Below are 18206 nucleotides of genomic sequence, written 5' to 3' on the forward strand. Positions count from 1 at the left end.
AGTATTCATTTAATATCTCAGCTATGCCTATGTGTAAGTCCGCTTTTTGGTCTCTTAATGGCCCTGTTCCTCCTTTTACCACCCTTTTACTATTTATATGCCTACACAAGGCTTTCGGGTTCCCTTTTATGCTGATTGCCAGTCTCTTTTCATGCTCACTTTTTGCTTCTCTTATTTGCTTTTTACCTCCCCTCTGAACCTTCTATATTCAGCCCTTGTTCTCAATTGTATTTGCTACATCTGTCATAAACACACTTGGTTTTTTAAAATCTTAATTTCTGTCCCGTTTGTCATCTAGGGAACCCTGGCTTTGTTTGACCTACCTTTGCCTTCCTAGGGAATATACATTGACTGTGCCCGAAATACCTCTTCTTTGAAGGTCATCCATTGTTCAGCTACTGTTTCTCCTGCCAATCTTTGACTCGAATTCATCTGGCCCAGATCCACTCTTACCCCACTGAAGTTGGCTTTCTCCCCGTTAATTATTCTTACTCTGGTTTGTTCTGTGTCCTTTTCCACAGTCAGCCCATACCTTATGAAACAATGATCACTGTTCCCTAACTGGTCTACTGACACTACATCCACTTGGCCCACCTCATTCCCCAGAACCAGGTCTGCCCTTCTTTGAGTCAGTTATATCTCTGTTATAGCCACAACATTGTATTTCCACATGGCAATCAGTGCCTGTAACTCACCAACCTCATTTACCACACTCCATGCATACACATTATGTAACCCCGATTTAGGCTTGAATACTTTCTCCCATACTCTGACCCCACCTTATTCCTCCTTATCTCTCCCAGTATTTTGTGCACTCTCTGATATTATCTCTTGGTTCACACATCCCTGCCAAGTTAGTTTAAACCTTCCCCAATAGCACTAGCAAAACAGCCAAAATAACTCAGTCACTTTAAATCATTGTCAGTCACTTTAAATCACACACACATTCAGGAATTATTTTATACATAGTGAGAGTTGTTGAATGCTTTGTCATTAGGGAATAGTTGGGGCAAAGAGAGTTGCATCTTTTGAAGAAAAATGTTGCATCTTTTGAAGAAAATGTTAATAAATGTTTGAACCAAAGAAATATAGGGGGCTATGGGTGGAAAACAGAGCAAAATCGTGATGAATCAAATGGCTTCCTGCTGTAAAATTGTAATGATTCATTCCACTTTATAAAAACTTTTCATTCCATTACTTGCCTTGAGGCGGCTTCTGTTGAACCTTTACGAAATCTGCTCCACAGAGGTAGTTGAGTTTGCCACTTGCGCCATCATTATGCATCTTCAACAGCAGCTTCTTCTCAAGGTAAGGCTCCAATTCCTGAAGCTTTAATGCACCAATACCATTTGCTCCATCCACGTTCAGTTGTTGCAATTCCTCTAGATGGTAAGTTGTCTGCGGACAGAGAGAATATCGAATCACATCAGTAGAATGTGTTTGAGGTAAGTTACACACAAACTCGTTTAACCAACAAGATCAATATAGCCTTAGTCACTATCAGTAGTCCTCACTGGAATATGTGCTGCAAACTAATCACACCTTCAACATTATTTAAAATGGTTAAAATATTAGACCAATCAGTAGTTTTGCAGCTTGGATGATATAAGAAATCACATCATGCTTAAACAGCAATTGATGCACATCCGAACACGGAGAGGAACCGTTACCCTGACTTTTGCCAACACCCAAAGCCATGACCAGTGTTCAACATTCGTACTGTATCATTTAGATAATGTAGCCATTCTCAAATAAGCTGATGGCTGTCCTGGACAGTTTCTGTTATTTTCTGGATGAAATGCCTTTTACAGCAGGAGCTGAGCGAGACCAGCAGAAGATAAGGACCAGTGGGCAGAGCAAGCCCGAGACCTGCTGTGAAAGTGAGAACTGAGTGAGACTAGTAGAGGGATAAAGAGCTAGGTGGGTCAGAATGGACTGACCACATTAGAAAGAAAAAACGAAATTCAAAGTGAGAAAATAGGTAAAATGATTGATTGGTGAGTCTCTCTTTTACTCTCTCTAAACTAAGGCTTTCATTTAAACTAGGAGATGGAAAATTAAAAACTTTTAATTGGAATAAGTATTACAGTAAGTGAAATATTACAAAGAGTATTAATGCAAAACAGATCTAGATGCATTAATCAAAATTAATAACTTAAACAAGACGCTAACTAGATTCTAAAAGAGGGAAGATTTTTTTTTAGAAAAACATGGGTGAACAGCTTAAACCAGTGGGTTCCACGATACAATGTACCTTAGGGACCATGTGTGCAAGAAATGTCTCCTGCTGCATGAGATCAAGCTCAGGATTTCTGTGGAGTATCAAGGAGGCTGCGTGTTTCTTGGATTGTACTCTCAAACTGGTACTGTCTGTTATTGTGGGTTTATCTTGGGATTCGTTGGCCTCTTACTCTATAAGAAATCTGCTAAGTATTTACGAAGGTTAAATAAGGCCAAGACATAGCTGCAGCTATTCTCAGAGATGCTTCACACTCATCTCACCTCAAGTGAGTGACACCACTTGTGCCATAGCAACTGAGAATGTGTTAGAAACTATTAGAGTTAATCCTTGATTCTACATCTCCTGAGTCTTTATTCCCATTCTATTATACACATGTGCTCTTACATCTCCCCCCAAAGTCTCTTCTCTTATAAGGGAAAGTCTCTTTGGTGGTTTCACTAGTCTTCTGAATGAGTGCAGAACTCCTTCTGAGGTCAATTCGTGGGGGTTGTCACTCCTGGTTTTTTCATTTGTGGTTCAGCAAGTGTGACATTCTCTTTAGGTTCAGGGTACTCTGCCCATGTTATTAACGATTTTCTGTCCATTCAAATGATCTGTTCCTTCAAATGATGTATGTCTGTGTCTTGACCAGATACAATCTTGATTGCTGTAACTTCTCAGTTATTGTACCGGCACAGTTCTGGGCTCTGACACATACCCTCTCTCCTCTTCAAAGAGTCCTGTGCTTCCGGTTAAAAGCGCAAGCTTGACTTGTTCAATAGGCTTTTTCCTAGCAAAATCATGGTCTTCCATCATGATATTCTTTGCAAGGTGTGGGACAGGAAAGGAAGTTGGGTTGTTAGCCTGCGGCCCATCAGAAGCTTGCATGGGGCAAACCCCATTATGTATTGCTGTGGAGTGATAACTTAAGTAGAACAAGCTCAAAGTCGTCATTCTTCTTTAGTATTTACGCTTTTATAGCGTATACCCATCACTCAGCTTCTCAGTTAATCAGAGGGTATTTTAGGAGCTTGTGGCGTGCACAAATCCATATAACACTGCGAAGGATTGGAAGCACTCATGAATTGTGGACTGTTATAAGAGATGATAATGTCTGGAATGCCATATGTAAAGAACATTTTCTTCATGGAGGTAATAACGGCATCATGGGTGATGCCATGTAGCTTTTGCACATCTATCCAACAGAGGTAATAGTCTACTACTATAAGAAATATTTTCCCCTTATAGTCAAACAAATCCATGCCAAAGCATTCTCAAGGCCTTGATGGGAAGGAGGAGGGTAGACGTGGCTCTTTCTGCTCCTGTCTGTGAATGGCGTAGGTGACACAGTTGGAGGCCATCTCTTCAACAGAGTATAAAATTCCTGGCCACCATACCGACTGCTGTGCCCTGGCTCAACACATGGTTATACCAAGATGTCAAGATCTTCTGGAAGACTTCCAGGCAGAGAGCTTTTTGCACACCATTCTTACATTGTATACCAGGAGTTTGGCTAAGATGCTGAAGTGATGACGCTGTTAGAAATATCTCCTCAAGACAGGGTCGCTTGGACTATACTGTGGCCATCCGTGCAGGCAGTACGTGCGAATCTGGATGCATTCTTCATCTTGCCTTTGGGCTGTATGTATTCCTCTACACATATCAGAAATCTACCAATTATTGTGTAATATTTTGCCACACTTGTGCACAGGGATAGCACTGGAAAGTACACAACTGAGGAATTAGCCCTCTCCAAGCTCTGCTCAGCTGGACACAGATGGTGTACATCAGAGCCAAGAGAAGAATCATTGAGTAGCAGCAGACAATGTGCAATGCACGTACAGGTCTTCAAAGTGGGCTTGCATTGACTGAAGAGACATTGGAGTCCACTTAAAGCATGAGGTGTGCTGATATCATAAGCCATTGAGAAGTTGTCTTCTTCCATGTATAAAGTAGCTAGAACCATGGACCATTATATTCTCCAATCAGGGGAGCGGTTTGAGCGAGGGGGTGGGTGAGAGGCAAAGAAGCGTGCAATTGCATTTTCTGGTGAGATGGGTGCACTAGTGTGAGCCTTGTAGCAATGTGAGTAAGTTGGGATACAATGCCCTCATACCCTCCTCCTCCCCTTCCAAATATAAGAGGAAGATTCACCTTGTTTCTGCTGCAGGTCCAAGCCTTGCAACATTACGCAAAGTACAGCAACCCACGACCATTCTGAAGATCCTGGCAAGTAGTATTGAAAGGCACTTCCAGGTCTGCCCAAGCACCTGAAGTGCATCTTCATTATGCCAATGGTCTGATTAACAGTGGCAACATGACATTCATTGCAGTGCTGTTGGGTTTCAGCAGTTGGGTTTCTGATGGATGTCATAGCCTAAGTTTGCATGGGTATCCTTTGTTGTCCAGAAGACATTCATTGGGTCTGATTCCAGGCTTGAGGAAACTGGGGGAGCTTGGACTACTGCAAACAAAAGCATCACAGGAGTTGACTGGGGATCTTGTGCATAACTATCTTTTGGTGGTTGCACACGAGCTGCAGACCGATGGAGTAAAGCCCTTGCGGTTGACAATTACTCCTGGATGTTCTGGGAGTGCCTGGATTGCCATGTCTGTATAGTCAATGGTGCCCTGTAACTGTTTGAAGCCAGTTAACCAAGTGCCCACACATTCTGACTGGTATCACTGTTGGCAAGGTTGACATAATTGTCAACCCTGGCAAACAAGCCATCAATCTTATGTATTTGTAGACGGTCGACTGCGAGATCCTGCATACATGTGGGGCAGATCCCTAGCCGGATCCAAAAGGAAAAATGTTGAGGGCAGCGGTAACTTTAACAGCTATTGGTAACATATACCACCAGGTGAAGCAGGCAGGTGTTGTTCTAGGAAACTGAAGATGTCTGCCACCGTCTGATGCAACATCCTGGTATTCAAACATGTCAAGAATAGTGATCCACTGTTTGCAGACCCCATTTGTAGACAGTGCCTCCTACAGCTGTGCCCGCTGTGCTGTGCAGCTACAGGTCTGTGTGCAGTAAGCTGCTGCTGGTCATCTTGACCCTCATCTGTGATCGAATCTAAGGTACCATAAACTGCACCCATTTTAAATGTGACAAGAGTAAACATCCAAAGTGTAGAATGTAATCGCTAAATTGTAAATCTCTCAGCAAAAATAGTGAGTGCAAACACTTTCGCTCTAGCAGGTAAGAAAGCAGCTAAGAGTACTGAATGTTCACTGCCAAATTGATAATTTGCTTGGGCTGAAACAGTGTATACTCCCTTGTTTCACTGGTGAGTTTCAGCCCAAGAAACTCATGGACCAGGCATTAAACATTGCCAATATTGTTCCAATTATCATAGATCACAGTGTATAAGTCAACCCTGCATATAAAACTACCCCATTTTTCTGGTCCCAAAAGTTGTGGTTTGCATATACTCAGCGTACAAGCTGACCCATCCTTTTCAGCCACAACATACTTTTCTCGCATTAGTAGTTAAGCTCAATTTTTCACTCCAGAAATGTATGTTTTCCTTACCTTATTACAGGGTGGAACAGATTGAACAGAAAATATGGGCTGTGTTGCAAAAACAAAAAATTAGTCTTTCAACAAAGTGAATGAAATATGAAGCTGGTTTCAAAACATAAGTCATGACATTTGTTAATTTGTTAAATAACTGTGCTGCTGCGAGGGGATTCAGAGTTAGTCAAAAAACTGGTGTGAGGATGGAAGGAGGAATCCACCCAGAAGCTGCCCAAGACCAAATGTATCGTAAGATCAGGGTGAACCCTCTGGCCTGATCTTGAGAAGCATGTATTGGAATGGCTCCTTGAAAATAGCCAGAATGGTTTCATCGTCACTGGAAACACAATACGCAGTTAAGTGGACCAAATCAAACAGAGTCCAGCAAAGATTTCAGAGCAACAGCTCATTGGTGTAGCCATTTTATGGAATGAAAGTGTCTAGTGTTGAGGCAGATGACCAAGATTACTCAGACGGCCAAAAGAACTCGATGCCAAAATTGCCAGTTTCCAGCAATTCATCATCAGACAGTGGCTAAAACATAAGTACTCATTATACCACATCGCTAAGATGGATGAAACAACGATGAATATGCCCAGCAACCGAACTGTGGGGTGGAATGGTTCAAAAACAATTCTAGTGAAAACCACAGGACATGAGAAGACAAGATTCATGGTAGTACTAGCCTGCACTGCCAACTGATTGAAATTAAAACCTCCGGTAATTTTCAAATGTAGAACCATGCTGAAAGTCAAGTTCCCCAGAATAGTTTTTGTGCATGTTCATGACAAGTTGGATGGATGAGAATAGTGGAGTTATGGATTAATAACGTGTGTAATAGGCTTATGTAAAGAATGCAACTTATTAGTGTGAGACATGTTCAGATCCCATATCACTGAAGGGTTCAAGAAGCACCTGCGAACAAATAACATCCACAATGCAGTTAAATCAGGGGGTTTAACATCCGTAGTTCAACCTTTGATTATGTGCCTCAACAAGCCGTACAACGATCTTGTTCGTGCCAAATGGAATAGGTAGATGGTTGACGGAGAAAAATCTTTCACAAAGAGTGGAAACATGCACGCTGCCCTGCTTGATGCTTTGTGTGGTTTTGTCATCAAATCATGGCATGCTATTAGTGTACAAAGTGTTATCAGATCATTCAAAATCTGTGAAATATCCAATTCAACAGATGGAGAAAAAGATGATTTGTCATGGACAAATGTGAAACCAAAAGCATCACATCTGATCAACAATGCCACAGTCAAATTGACTCAATGAAGTTAATGAACTCTTTGTATTAGATGCCGAAGACAATGAATTTGACAGGTTTTTAAATTCTTTCATAGTGATTAAAGGTATTGGTGTACAATGAATTTATTCAATAAACTGTGCCACGTTAATTTAATATGAATTACTGGTATTATGTATTTTTCCCACATTTGAAAATGGCAACCACCCATGCCAGCAGTTCACGTTTTATATTTGCCGTACAAGTTGACCCCCATTTTTGGGAAGCTTGTTGGAGGTTTCAAAGGTCGACAGCTATGGTATGGAATTAGCACATAGAAACCAACAACCCCCCCTCTCCCGGGAGGTTGTTCATAAATAGCTTAGCGCACTCCAGTCAAATGCAGAAGTTGATGGGTTTAAGCTGGTTTCCAGACATATCGTCAATTTTGCCGATTTTAACCCCCCACCTGCAACCAAAACCATGTGATCTTGCAGATTAAATCTTAGCCATATGATTCTGAAAATACAAAATTTCAACTGAAGTTAAAGATTAGTATATACCTCTCTCTCTTCAGGTACCATGCCCTAAGAGGGAACAAAAAATAAAAAATACCTGGAAAAACTCAGCAGGTCTGGCAGCATCGGCGGAGCAGAGTACAGTTGACGTTTCGAGTCCTCATGACCCTTCAACAGAACTAAGTAAAAATAGGAGAGGGGTGAAATATTTTTGTTTTTATGCCCTAAGAGGGTGTAGGCGACCATGGACCTCCATGTTAATCTTGCTCTACAGGCGTGGAGCATCTTCGTTGGTGGTGCATTCATCAAGTTTGCGATGCTTTTTAAAAAGATCATTTTTTGTCTACCTCTCTCCCTTTTACATCAGTCTTTCCCATCAGCATCAGACTTAAGTTTATAGACGACACTAAGGTTGGAGGAGTTGCAGGTAGTGAAGAGGATTGTCAAAGGATACAGTGGGATATAGACTGGTTGGAGACTTGGGCAGAGAAATGGTAGATGGAGTTTAATCCGGACAAATGCAAGGTAATGCATTTTCGAAGGTCTAATACAGGTAGGAATTATACTGTAAATGGCAGAACCCTTAAGTGCATCGACGGGCAGAGGGATCTGGGTGTACAGGTCCACATGTCACTGAAAAAGTGGCAACACAGGTGGATAAGGTAGTCAGGAAGGCATATGGCATGCTTGCCTTCATCGGCAGGGGCATTGAGTATAAGAGCTGGGAAGTCAAGCTGCAGCTGTATAGAACCTTTGTTAGGCCACACTTGGAATATTGCGTGCAATTCTGGTCACCACATTACCAGAAGGATATGGAGGCTTTGGAGAGGGTGCAGAGGAGGTTTACCAGGATGCTGCCTGGTCTGGAGGTTATTAGCTATGAAGAGAGGTCGGAAAAACTCGGATTGTTCTCACTACAGCAACGGAGATTGAGGGGCGACTTGATAGAAGTTTACAAAATTATGAGTGGCATGGACAGAGTAGATAGTCAGAAGCTTTTTCCTAGGGTGGAAGAGTCAATTACGAGCGGACATAGATTTAAGGTGAGAGGAGAAAACTTTAGAGGAGATGTGTGGGGCAAGATTTTTATGCAGAGGATAGCGAGTGTCTGGAGTTCGCTGCCAGAGGAGGTGGTGGTGGTGTTTAAGAGACAGCTTGACAAATACCTGAATAGGATGGGAATAGAGGGATAAGGACCCCGGAAGTGCAAAATGTTTTAGTTTGACAGGCAATATGATCGGCACAGGCTTGGAGGGCCGAAGGGCCTGTTCCTGTGCTGTAATTTTCTTTGTTCTTTGTTCTCACATTTCTCTGCATTAAACTTCATCTGCCACCTATCTGCCCACTACAAATTATCTATGTCCGTTTGAAGTTCTGCACTGCCCTCCTCACAATTTACAATGCTTCCAAGTTTTGTATTATCCGCAAACTTTGAAATTGTCCCCTGCACACCAAGATCTAGATCAATAATATATCAGGAAAAGCACGAGTCCCAATACCGACCCCTGGAGAACTCCATTTCAAAGCTTCCTCCAGCCCAAAAAACATCCATTAATCTTTACTCATTGTTTCCTATTACTCAGCCAATTTTGTATTTGCGTTGCTACTGTCCCTTTTATTCCATGAGCTATAACTTTTCTCACAAGTCTGTTGTGCGGCACTGTATCAAATGCCTTTTGGAAGTCCACATACACCACATCAACATCGTTAGCCTCATCAACCCCCTCTGTCACCTCATCAAAAAACTCTAGCAAGTTAGCTAAACACGATTTTCCCTCAAGAAATCCATGCTGGCTCTTCCTAATCAACCCACATTTTTCCATATGACTATTAATTTTATCCCGAATATTTGTTTCTAGGACCTTTCCCACCACTGACGTTAAACCGACTGGTCTGTAATTGTTTGGCTTATCCTTACAACCTTTTTTGAACAAGGGCATAATGTTTTCAATCCTCCAGTCCTCTGGCACTTTCTCTGAGTATAGCGAAGACTGAAAGATTATGGCCAGTGCCCCTGCACTTAACACTCTCAATTCCTTCAATATGCCGGTGCTTTGTCAACTTTAAATACCAACAGTTCATTCAATACCTTCTCCTTATCAATTTTGAACCCTTCTAGTGACAGAGTTTCCTCCTCTGTCACCATGGCTGGGTAGCATGTACTTCCTTGGTAAAGATAGATGAAAAGTGCCATACCCCCTACCTGCATGTGTAAATCCCCCTTTTAGTACCGAATCGACCCCACTCCTTTTACCACCCTTTTACTATTTATATGCCGATAGAAGACTTTGGGATTCTCCTTTATGTTGCCAGTCTTTTCTTATATTCCCTCTTCGCTTCTCTTATTTACTTCTTCACCTCTCCTCTGAACCTTCTGTATTGACTTTGGTCCTCAATTGTATTTTCTATCTGACACTGTCACAAGCACACTTGTTCTTTTTTATCTTAATTTCAAACTCCTTTTTCATCGAGGGAGCTCTGGATTTGTTGGCCCTACCTTTCTCTTTTGAGGGAATATACCTTGCCTGAACCATTTTGTCTTTGAAGGTAAGCTCATTGTTCAGCTACAGTTTTTCCCACCGACCTTTGGTTCCAGACTATCCGGCTCAGCTCTGTTCTTGCCCCGTTGAAGTTGGCTCTCCCCCAGTTAATTATTCTTGCTCTGGGCTGCCCATTGTCCTATTCTACCGTCATTCAAAACCTTTTGATGGAATGGTCACCATCTCCTAGATGTTCTCTCACTGACACTTGATCTACTTGGCCCACCTCATTTCCAAGAACCAAGCCTCCTTTCTTGTTGAACTGGATAGATAATGCTGTAGAAAATTCTCCTGAACACATTCTAGGGACTCTTGCTCCTCGCTGCCCTTTACACGACCACTATCCCAATCTATATTGGGAACCAGTGAATATGGCCAGTAGGACTAAGAGGAAGGGCAGGCAGGGAGAAATTACTGAACACAGTGGGACCGGGGGTCTGAAATGCATTTGTTTCAATGCGAGAAGTATAACAGGCAAGGCAGATGAGCTTAGAGCTTGGATTAGTACTTGGGACTATGATGTTATTGCTATTACAGAGATTTGGTTGAAGGATGGACAGGATTGGCAGATAAACGTTCCAGGATTTAGATGTTTCAGGCAGGGTAGAGAGGGATGTAGAAGAGGTAGGGGAGCTGCACTGCTGGTTAAGGGGAATATCACAGCTGTACGACAGGAGGATACCTCGGAGGGCTCATGCAGCGAGGCAATATGGGTAGAGCTCCGGAATAGGAAGGGTGCAGTCACAATGTTGGGGGTTTACTATAGGCCTCCCAATTGCCGGCGGGAGATTGAGGAACAGTTATGTAGGCAGATTTTGGAAAGATGTAAAAGCAATAGGGTTGTTGTGGTGGGTATTTTAACTTTCCCTTTATTGACTGGGAATCACTTAGTGCTAGGGGTTTGGATGGTGCAGAATTTGTAAGGTGCGTCCAGGAGGGCTTCCCGAGACAATATGTAGATAGTCCAACTAGGGAAGGGGCAATACTGGACCTGGTATTAGGGAATGAACCCGGCCAGGTGGTCGAAGTTTCCGTAGGGGAGCATTTCGGGAAAAGTGACCATAAGTCAGTAAGTTTCAAGGTACTGGAGGATAAGGATAACAGGAGTCCTCAGGTTAAGGTGCTTAATTGGGGGAAGGCTAATTATAACAATATTAGGCAGGAACTGAGGAATCTAGACTGGAGGTGGATGTTTGAGGGCAAATCAACAACTGACATGTGGGGAGCTTTCAAACGTCAGTTGATAAGAATTCAGGACCGGCATGTTCCTGCTAGGATGAAGGATAAGATGGCAAGTTTCAGGAATCTTGGATAACAAAGGATATTGTGAGATTAGTCAAAAAGAAAAGGGAAGCATTCATAAGGACTAGAAGGCTGGGAACAGATGAAGCCTGTGGAGAATATTAAGAAAGTAGGAAGAAACTTAAGCAAGGAGTCAGGAGGGCTAAAAAGGGTCATGAAAAGTCATTGGCAATCAGGATTAAGGAAAATCCAAAGGGCTTGTATACATATGTAAAAAGCAAGAGGGTAGCCATGGAAAGGATAGGCCCACTCAGGGACAGAGGTGGGAATCTGTGTGTGGAGCCAGAAGAAATGGGAGAGATACTAAATGGATACTTCTGAACAGTATTCACCAAAGAGAAGGACTTAGCAGTCGATTTGTCTAGGGAAGAGTGTGTAGATAGCATGGATAATGTTGAGATCAAAAGAGAGGAGGTGTTAGGCGTCTTGAAGAATATTAAGGTGGATAAGTCCCCAGGGCCAGATGGGATTTATCCCAGAGTCCTGAGGGAGGCAAGGGAGGAGATTGCTGGGGCCATGACAGAAATCTTTGTATCCTCACTGGCTACGGGTGAGGTCCCAGAGGACTGGAGAATGGCCAATGTTGTTCCATTGTTTAAGAAGGGTAGCAGGGATAATCCAGGAAATTGCAGGCCGGTGAGCCTTACATCAGTGGTAGGGAAATTATTGGAGAAGATTCTTCGTGACAGGATTTACTACCATTTGGAAGCAAATGGGCGTATTAGTGAGAGGCAGCATGGTTTTGTGAAGGGGAGGTCGTGTCTCACTAACTTGATCGAGTTTTTCGAGGAAGTGACAAAGATTATCGACGATGGAGGGGGGCAGTGGATGTTATCTACATGGATTTCAGTAAGGCCTTTGACAAGGTCCCTCATGGCAGACTGGTACAGAAGGTAAAGTCGCATGGGATCAGAGGTGAGCTGGCAAGATGGGTACAGAATTGGCTTGGTCATAGAAGACAGAAGGTAGCAGTGGAAGGGTGCTTTTCTGAATGGAGAGCTGTGACTAGTGGAGTTCCGCAGGGATCAGCGCTGGGACCTTTGCTGTTTGTAGAATACATAAATGATTTGGAGGAAAATGTAACTGGGCTAATTAGTAAGTTTGCAGATGACACTAAGGTTGGAGGAGTTGCAGATAGTGAAGAGGATTGTCAAAGAATACGATGGGATATAGATCGGTTGGAGACTTGGGCAGAGAAATGGCACATGGAGTATAATCCGGACAAATGCGAGGTAATGCATTTTGGAAGGTCTAATACAGGTAGGAATTATACAGTAAATGGCAGAACCCTTAAGTGCATTGATAGGCAGAGGGATCTGGGTGTACAGGTCCACAGGTCACTGAAAGTGGCAATGCAGGTGGATAAGGTAGTCAGGAAGGCATATGGCATGCTTGCCTTCATTGGCAGGGGTAATGCGTATAAAAGCTGGGAAGTCATGCTGCAGCTGTATAGAACCTTGGTTAGGCCACACTTGGAATATTGCGTGCAATTCTGGTCACCACATTACCAGAAGGATATGGAGGCGTTGGAGAGGGTGCAGAGGAGGTTTACCAGGATGCTGCCTGGTCTTGAGGTTATTAGCTATGAGGAGAGGTTGGAGAAACTCGGATTGTTCTCATTAGAGCGACGGAGATTGAGGGGCGACTTGATAGAAGTTTACAAAATTATGAGTGGCATGGACAGAGTAGATAGGCAGAAGCTTTTTCCCAGGGTGGAAGAGTCAATTACTAGGGGACATAGATTTAAGGTGAGAGGAGAAAACTATAGAGGAGATGTGCGGGGCAAGTTTTTTTACACAGAGGGTAGTGAGTGTCTGGAATTCACTGTCAGAGGAGGTGGTGGAAGCAGGTACGATAGTGGTGTTTAAGAGGCAGCTTGACAAATACGTGAATAGGATGGGAATAGAGGGATACGGACCCCGGAAGTGCAAAATGTTTTAGTTAACGGGCAATATGATTGGTGCAGGCTTGGAGGACTGACGTGCCTGTTCCTGTGCTGTACTTTTCTTTGTTCTATATGCGGGTAATTAAAATCCCCAATTATAACTGCTCTATAATGTTTGCACCTCTCTGTAATTTCCCTGCAGATTTGTTCCTCTACATCGTTCCCACTAGTTGGTGGTCTAAGATGGTTGTGGTTGTTGGAGGTCAATCATCTCAGTTCCAGGACATCACTGGAGTTCCTCGAGGTAGTGTTCTAGACCCAACCATCTTCAGCTGCTTAGTCAATGACCTTCCTTTCATCGTATGGTCAGAAGTGGGGATGCTCGCTGATGATTGCACAATGTTCAGCACTATTTGCAACTCCTCAGATACTGAAGCAGTCCATGACCAAATGCAGCAAGACCTGGGCAATATCCAGGCTTGGGCTGACAAGTGGCAAGTAACATTTGTGCCTCATAAGTGCCAGGCAATGACCATCTGCAACAAGAGGGAATCTAGCCATCGCCCCTTGACATTCAATGGCATTACTATTGCAGAATCCCCCACTATCAACATCCTGGGGGTTACCATTGACCAGAAACTGAACTGGGCTACACATGTAAATATGTGGCTACAAGAGCAGGTCAGAGGCTAAGTATCCTGCAGCGGGTAAATCACCTCCTGACTCCCCAAAGCCCGTCCACTATCTAGAAGGCACAAGTCAGGAGTGTGATGGAATATTCTCCACATGCCTGGATGAGTGCAGCTCCAACAATACTCGAGAAGTTTGACACCATCCAGGAAAAAGCAGCCCACTTGATTGGCACCCCATCCACAAACATTCACTCCCTCCACCATGACGCACAGTGGCAGAAGTTGTAGCATCCACAAGATGCACTGCAGGAATTCACCCAACCTCTGTAGACCGCACCTTCCAAACCCACAACCACTACCATCTAGAAGGGCAAGGGCAGCAGGCACATGGGAACACTACCACCTAGAAGTTCCCCTCAAAGCCACTCACCAGCCAATTCCTTCACTGTCAAAATCCTGGAATCCTTCCCTAACAGCATTGTGGGAGTACCTACATCACTGCAGCAGTTCAGGAAGGCAGCACACAACCACCTTCTCAAGAGCAATTAGGTTCGGGCACAAATGCTGGCCTAACCAGCGACGCCCACATCATGAATAAATGGAAATAAAACACAAATGCATATTTTTTCATCTCGATGGCTCATTCTGATCGTATGCATTCCATAAAGATAGCACTCTTGTTCCTCTATCTTCTACAAAATCACATTGAAGAGTTGAAATTTCTGACTTTATCTTACTCCTGACCCTAATCATCAGTACTCGAAGGTCAAGCTGATTGTGTGATGGAGTTCACATTTAATTGCTCTGGGTTTTTTTAGGGAGCGCAGTAAATATTGATTTACTTAAGTCTTCTGGGATTTCTCCCTCTTTGTAAACTTCAATAAAGATGAGAGTCAGTTTGTCTATTCCAAAGTCTTTTAAACTTTTAATTTGTTCGGTGGCTATTGCACATGGGCCTTTGGCTTTATTGTTTTTCATCTTATTTATTGGCAGTGAAGGCATGGTAGTTAAATTTGCAGATGACACAAAGATAGGTAGGAAAATATGTTGTAAAGAGGACATAAGGAGGTTGCAGACTGATATAGATAGTTGAGTGAGTGGGCAAAAATCTGGCAGGTGGATATAATGTAGGGAAACGTGCAGCTGGTCACTTTGGCGGGAAGAATAAAAAAGCAGAGTATTAATTAGCAGAGAATATCTGCAAAATTCTGAGGTGCAGAGGGATCAAGATGTTCTAGTGCATGAGCCACAAAAAGTTAGTTTGCAGGCACAGCAAATAATTAAGAAGGCTAATGAAATACTATCCTTTATGACAAGACGAATTGTACATAAAAGTAAGGATGTTATGCTTCTGTTATACAGGGCATTGGTGAGACTACATCTCTAATAGAGTGTGCAGCTTTGGTCTCCTTACTTAAGGAAGGATGCAAATGCATTGGAGGTGGTTCAGAGGAGGTTTACTAGATTGATACCTGGAATGAGCGGGCTGCCTTACGAGGAAAGTTGAATAGACTGGGCTTGTTTCCACTGGAGTTTAGAAGATTGAGAGGTGACTTGCTTGAAGTATAAAAGATCCTGAATGGTATTGAGAAGGTGGGTGAGTCCAGAACAAGGGGGCACTGTTTAAAAATTAGGGGTTACCCTTTTAGGACAGAGATAAGGGGATTTTTTTTCTCTCATAGAGTTGTGCAACTTTGGAACTCTCTGCCTCCTAAGGCAGTAGAGGTGGGGGTCACTGAATATTTTTAAGGCAGAGGTAGGTTGATTCCTTTGCCTAACAAGAATACAAGCTTAATCGGGGGTCGATGGGAATGTGGAATTCAAAACACAAACAGATCATCCATGATCTTATTCAATGGCGAAGCAGGCTCGTGGGGCTGAATAGCCTACTTCTGCTGCTATTAGTTTGTTCGTCTTGCTGTTCTTGCATCCTCTTTCATGATCTTTGGACAATCCATGCTTTTTTTAATTGTTGGCTTTTCTTCTCGTCTGTTGTCCTCAAATAAGTCTATTATGTATTCAGTCTATCTTGCAAACACTTGGTCCCTTTCCATGATAAGTTCCCTATGTTTACCTTTGATACATCTGCCAGATATACATCCAGCTTTTCCTATGATTTCCTTAAAGTCTTTATGCATTGTTCTAGAGTCTGTGTTTTCAGATTTTTCTATTCCTTCGCATCTTTTGTTCAACCATTCTTCCTTCTCCTCAACTCATTTTTGTTTGATCCTTTTATCCAATTCCTGAAATTTCTGTTGATTTATTGTATACCAGTTTAATATTGACTCCAAAAAGACAATTCCAAAGCTTGTCCATAGCGTTCACAGTTCATTAAGTTACTGAAGCATGAACACATGCAGAAAAATGGAGCGAGCTCCTAGCATTCAGACAGTATAACATACTTGATCATTCTAGCCAGAGAAATTACTACCTCACATGACTTTGTTTGGATCCATCTGGCATTTACCTCCAATTCACCTACTCAGGGTGCTGCACCTGACCATTGGAGCAATCTTAGGGAAGTTATCAGCTAGCACAGTCAACAACTGACTACTTCAGACATATGGTCCACTCACTGTAACTTTAAATGGCAATCCTGACATCTCAAGTATCTGATTGCAGCCAAAGTTAATTACCTTTCAAATTAAAACGGCCTCGAAATGCTAGGGAGCCAACGGTTTAGTGAGAATGAGGAATTTCAGGAAATTAGTATTACTAAAAAAAAAAATGCTGGAGAAATTAATGGGGCTGAAAGCCGTTAAATCTCCAGGGCCTGATAATCTACATTCAAGGGTACTAAAGGAGGTGGACATGGAAATAGTAGATGCGTTGGTTGTCACCTTCCAAAATTCTGTAGATTCTGCAACAGTCCTGGCAGATTGGAGTGTAGCTAATGTAACCCCACAATTTCAAAAAGATGGGGGTGGTGGGGGGACAAAACAGGGAATTACCGTTTAGCCTAACATCAGTCGTAGGGAAAATGCTAGAGTCTCTAATAAAGGATATGATAGCAGGACACTTTGAAAATATCAATGGGATTAGACATGGATTTAGGAAAGGGAAATCACGTTTGACAAACCTACTGGAGGTTTTTTTGAGGACGTAACAAACAGGATAGATAAAGGAGAACAAATGGATGTGGTGTATTTGGATTTTCAAAAAGCTTTTGATAAAGCCCCACATAAGAGGTTAGTGTGCAAAATTAAAGCACATGGGATTGAGGGTAATATATTGGCATGGATTGAGAATTGGTTAGCAGACAGGAAACAGTTGGAATAAATGGGTCTTTTTCAGAATGGCAGGCAATGACTAGTGGGGTACCGCAGGGATCAGTGCTTGGGCCCGAGCTATTCACAATATCAATGATTTGGATGAGGGAACCAAATGTAATATTTCCAAGTTTGCTGATGACACTAAACTTGGTGGGAATGTGAGTGGTGAGCAGGATGTTAAGAAGCTTCAAGGCGATTTAGACAAGTTGAGTGAATGGACAAACACATGGCAGATGCAGTATAATGTGGATAAGCGTGAAGTTATCCACTTCAGTAGGAAAAAACAGAATGGCAGAGTATTATTTAAATGGTGATAGGTTGGGAAATGTTGATGTACAAAGGGACCTGGATGCCTTTGTACACCAATCACTGAAAGCAAGCATGCAGGTGCAGCAAGCAGTTAAGGCAGAAAATGGTATGTTAGCCTTCATTGCAACAGGACTTGAGTATAGGAGCAAGGGTGTCTTGCTGCAGCTGTACAGGCCTTGGTAAGGCCACACCTGGAGTAGTGTGTGCTGTTTTGGTCTCCTTACCTAAGAAAGGATACACTTGCCATAGAGGGAGTGCATCAAAGGCTCACCAGACTGATTCCTGCGATGACAGGATTGTCGTATAAGGAGAGATTGGGTCGACTAGGCCTGTATTCACTGGAGTTTAGAAGAATGAGAGGGGATCAATAACCAATTCTCTATCTAGCTGGGGGGGTTATAGAATGAAAAGTCACAGTCTCAGGATACAGGTTAGGTCATTTAGGGCTAAGATAAGGAGAAATTTCTTCACTCAGTTTGGTAAACCTGTGGGATTCTCTACCACAGAGGGTTGTGGAGGCCAAGTCACTGAATATATTTAAGGAGGAAATAGATTTCTAGACTCTAGAGGCATCAAGGGGTATGGGGAGAGGAGTGTGGTGTTGAGATAGAGGAACAGCCATGTTCACATTGAATGGCGAAACAGGCTTGAAGGGCCGAATGACCTACTCCTGCTCTTATTATGATGTTTCTACATCAATTGATCTTCAATGCATGATGTTTTGTCTCAGAAGATTTTGTTGTGAGATTCCCCATTGCCAAATCGCAAAATT

The 18206-nt window shown here is 42.7% G+C and overlaps 1 protein-coding gene across 4 annotated transcripts in view; it reads right to left on the reverse strand.

Annotated features, from left to right (window-relative positions):
* pgm3 (phosphoglucomutase 3) overlaps window positions 1–18206 on the reverse strand; it is a 75459-nt gene that overhangs the window by 28212 nt on the left and 29041 nt on the right. For all 4 annotated transcript variants that reach the window (XM_078556820.1, XM_078556823.1, XM_078556822.1 and 1 more), the window contains exon 6: window positions 1203–1398. In XM_078556820.1, coding sequence (XP_078412946.1) covers window positions 1203–1398 — 196 coding nt within the window. The remainder of the gene's footprint in view (window positions 1–1202; window positions 1399–18206) is intronic.

This window comes from Cetorhinus maximus, chromosome 14 (assembly GCF_964194155.1).
Source record: "Cetorhinus maximus chromosome 14, sCetMax3.hap1.1, whole genome shotgun sequence".
NCBI classification, from domain to species: Eukaryota; Metazoa; Chordata; class Chondrichthyes; order Lamniformes; family Cetorhinidae; genus Cetorhinus; species Cetorhinus maximus.